This window comes from Apteryx rowi, unplaced genomic scaffold (assembly GCF_003343035.1).
Source record: "Apteryx rowi isolate R43461 unplaced genomic scaffold, aptRow1 scaffold_67, whole genome shotgun sequence".
Classification (NCBI taxonomy): domain Eukaryota; kingdom Metazoa; phylum Chordata; class Aves; order Apterygiformes; family Apterygidae; genus Apteryx; species Apteryx rowi.
The window spans coordinates 1,557,891-1,560,941 of NW_020450949.1; the positions used below are offsets into that span (position 1 = coordinate 1,557,891).

Sequence of the window (3,051 nt, forward strand, 5' to 3'; positions counted from 1 at the left end):
CAAGGCCTCCTCTTGTGCAATGAGGATTACTTTTGAGAAGGGACAAGCCCAGAAATGATCACTAAGAACTTGGAGACTGCCTGAGGYGCAACCTTGCCTCCCCAAGTCAGGGCTTCCCAGATCCGACAGAGCGCTGGAAAATCCCAGCTGCAAGGCAGCAGTCCCGCGGGAGACGAGCTCTCGGCAGGAACGCCAGGCACGAGGACCCCGGCTTTCGGAGGCGGTGCCGACTCCTCCCAGCATTTCTCAGCTCTGTCCTAACTCTTACCCAGTTTCTCCTACTCCCCGGGGAGCAGCAGAGCCGCCCCTGCCCGCGCAGCGGGAGCAGCCCCGCACCGGCCGAGCGCCCTCCCGCCCGCCGGCAAGACGCCCGCCGCCAGCCTGCGCGCGAGGCCCCGGGAGCGCTGGCTCCGCTTCCGCTCCCACCTCGGGTAACTGGCTCCAGGTGACCTGGGCAGCGCGGTAGCTCTGCACCACGATCGCGGCGTCAGGAGGCGACGGCTCTTCCGGGATGGACTCCTCCAGCAGGTCCTCGTCCGACTCGTGGCTGACGGAGTTCAGGCCTCTCTCGCGGATTTCCTGGTACAGCCGCGGCTCTGCGAGGACGAGGCAGGCCGGAGGTCAGACCGGCCTCTTCCAGCCCCAGCCCGGGCTTCCCGCCCCACCGCCTGCTGCCCCGCGCGCAGCAAGGCGGCTCGTCGGCATCCGGCGCTCTCCGAAGCGCCGGCGGCTGCCCGGGGCAGCAGGCTTCGGAGGGGCGGGCAGGGGCAGCGAGGCCTTCCGAGGGGCGCCGGCCCGGGCGCTCGCTGGCGGGGCCCAGCGGCAGGAGCACCTTCCCGAAGCGGGCGCCGGCGTGGCCACGCACCGGGCCGCGGCACCGCGGGCCCCGGCTCCTGCAGGACGCTGCTGCCAGAAGAGCTCGAGCTCCGGGGSAGTCAGAGCCGGGGAAGCGGCACTCACCGTCCTTGAAGGAGCCACCACGCTTCTGCGCTTGCTTCTGCCCAGAGCTTCTCTGCGAGAGGAGGAGAGAGGGAGAGGACGCTGGAGCGGCTGCCGGCCTGCGCCACGCCGCGGCGCCCCGCACGCCGAGCGGCCGGCTGCGATAGGCGCTGGAGGCCTGGCGGACGCGTCGGCAGGGCAGGACAGGGCCGGGCCGGGCCCACCCCGAGCACGGGATTCGGGACGGAGCCCCGCCACCGGCTAGAGGAAGCTTCAGCAGACCCGTCGGGACACGCAGCTTCAAAGGTCTCTCCCAGTAACACGCACCCAGGGTCAAACATGCCCTGGCTGTAGTTGCTCTAAGTTACTGGATTGCGGTGGCCTCAGGGGGCGTTTATCTCCTTTAAGGAAGGGGAGACGGTACCGAAGCGGCCTGTTGACAAATACCACCCTGACCTTCCCGACTGATTTTGCCTGAACTTGTGTTTGCCTTACTGAAGTGAGTCAGCTTTCACCTCGTTATCTGGGTCACGATCAAAACAGCCTTTCGGTTCCTCCGCTGCCTTTCGTGCACGTATGTCGCACTCCTGGACTTTGCCTGCGCCGAGGCTCCCGCTCCCCGGGCTTGCTTCACCCACGCCCGTGTGCAAAGCGCAGCGCCAGAGCAGCCCGCCCGGCCAACCCCACCCTGCGGACGCGCGCCCGGCGCCTTCAGGCAGCCCGGAGCAGCCGGGCACGCTCCGCGCCAGAGCCATGCCAGCTGCTTCCGTGCTCTCGGGGGACCCAAAGCATCTACTGGCGAGCTGCAGGCTTCTCGCGGCACAAGCCGCACCGCTGGGCTCAGCGAGCCCTGCCAGCTTTTACGCCGCAGCGGAAGTTACAGAAGAAAAAAGCTCTGCAGATGCCCGGCAGCAGCTCGTCACCAGGGAGAGCAGGGCTCGTTCCCCGCACGAGAGCGATCCCCTCGCAGCCTACCTTGTTTCTGCCCGGGCTGCGGGCTGGCAGGGCGCTCCCCTCCTCTGGCACCGGCCTCAGCGAGGTGGCGGCATTGACCGGCTCCGGCTCTGCGCCCAGGCCCCTCATGGCTGCGCGGTAGGACATGTTCCTCAGGTTGCGCTTGAGAGCCCCCCCATAGTCATCCTCCACCTCCGCCTCCAGGGAAATGCTGGGGGCGGATGCCCTTTTGGGGTCGGGGCACAGGGGCTCCTTGCTCAACCCCGCCGCCCCAAAGCTCTGGTGACGGGAAGGGTTCTTGGTCTTGGTGGAGACAGCCAAGCTCTTGGGGATCAGCTGCTGGGTTCCCACCTTCAGCGCAGCCGGGCTCTCTGTGCTCAAGACGATGCGGCGGGGCTCGCACGCGGTGGGCGAGCTCGCTGCCGAGAACGAAGCGGTGTCTGGTGCCGTGACGGAGCCGGGCTTCCCGGGGGGAGAGGTTGGCAATGGGGGCACCCGCAGCTCTGGGTGGCATCGGTACTCTGGGAAAAAGGTCTTGTCCTCCACAGAGCTGCCCGGGGGGCTCTGAGACATGATGGCAGCACAAGGAACCAGGACGCTGCTAAGACAAATAAACAGACCACTGAAAAGTCATCTTCTGCTGCAGCGGAGGGCAGTTACATTCAGTCGCAGCCAGTGCGCCAGGTCGCCCTGGGGCCTCACAAACCAGCCTGGTGGGACTGACTCTGGAAAGCCAGACACAAGCACCTGAACACGCAGCTCTGCATCATGTACGTCCTCCGTTATCCCTGTGATCCTTCACCAAGAAGGAGGGCATCATTTTACCCCTTCACTCCCCTGAGCTTCTCCTATCTCAGACATCAGGTGAAGTGTTTTTGAGCCCAAATGACTCACAGAAATCAGGGACAGAGTGGAATCACATGTGTTTGTCCTTATGTGCTTTCACAGAGCGCTATACGCAAGTGGAGTCAATGTAAATGCACCTGTGATGCATYTTCCCTCCTTGCACACCACTCACAGTCGGTAATTTCAGCAAGGGCTAACTCCTGGCCTGAAAGAAATGAGGTGGCTGTATGYGGGCTGGTGAGCGCCCAGCTTACACCACCAGGGCTGCGACCACGCAGGCAGCGTGGGCAGCTTCTGGAAGCGCGCTTCTAA

At 65.1% G+C, this 3,051-nt stretch overlaps 1 protein-coding gene across 1 annotated transcript in view; it reads right to left on the reverse strand.

Moving 5' to 3' along the window:
• The window catches only part of ARHGEF16 (Rho guanine nucleotide exchange factor 16), a 13,906-nt gene extending 11,440 nt beyond the window's left edge, over positions 1-2,466 (reverse strand). The window contains exons 1-3 of the mRNA XM_026085651.1: positions 1,915-2,466; positions 961-1,012; positions 427-596 (exon numbers count right to left, since the gene is read on the reverse strand). Coding sequence (XP_025941436.1) covers positions 427-596; positions 961-1,012; positions 1,915-2,466 — 774 coding nt within the window. The remainder of the gene's footprint in view (positions 1-426; positions 597-960; positions 1,013-1,914) is intronic.
• Positions 2,467-3,051: the final 585 nt, after the last annotated feature.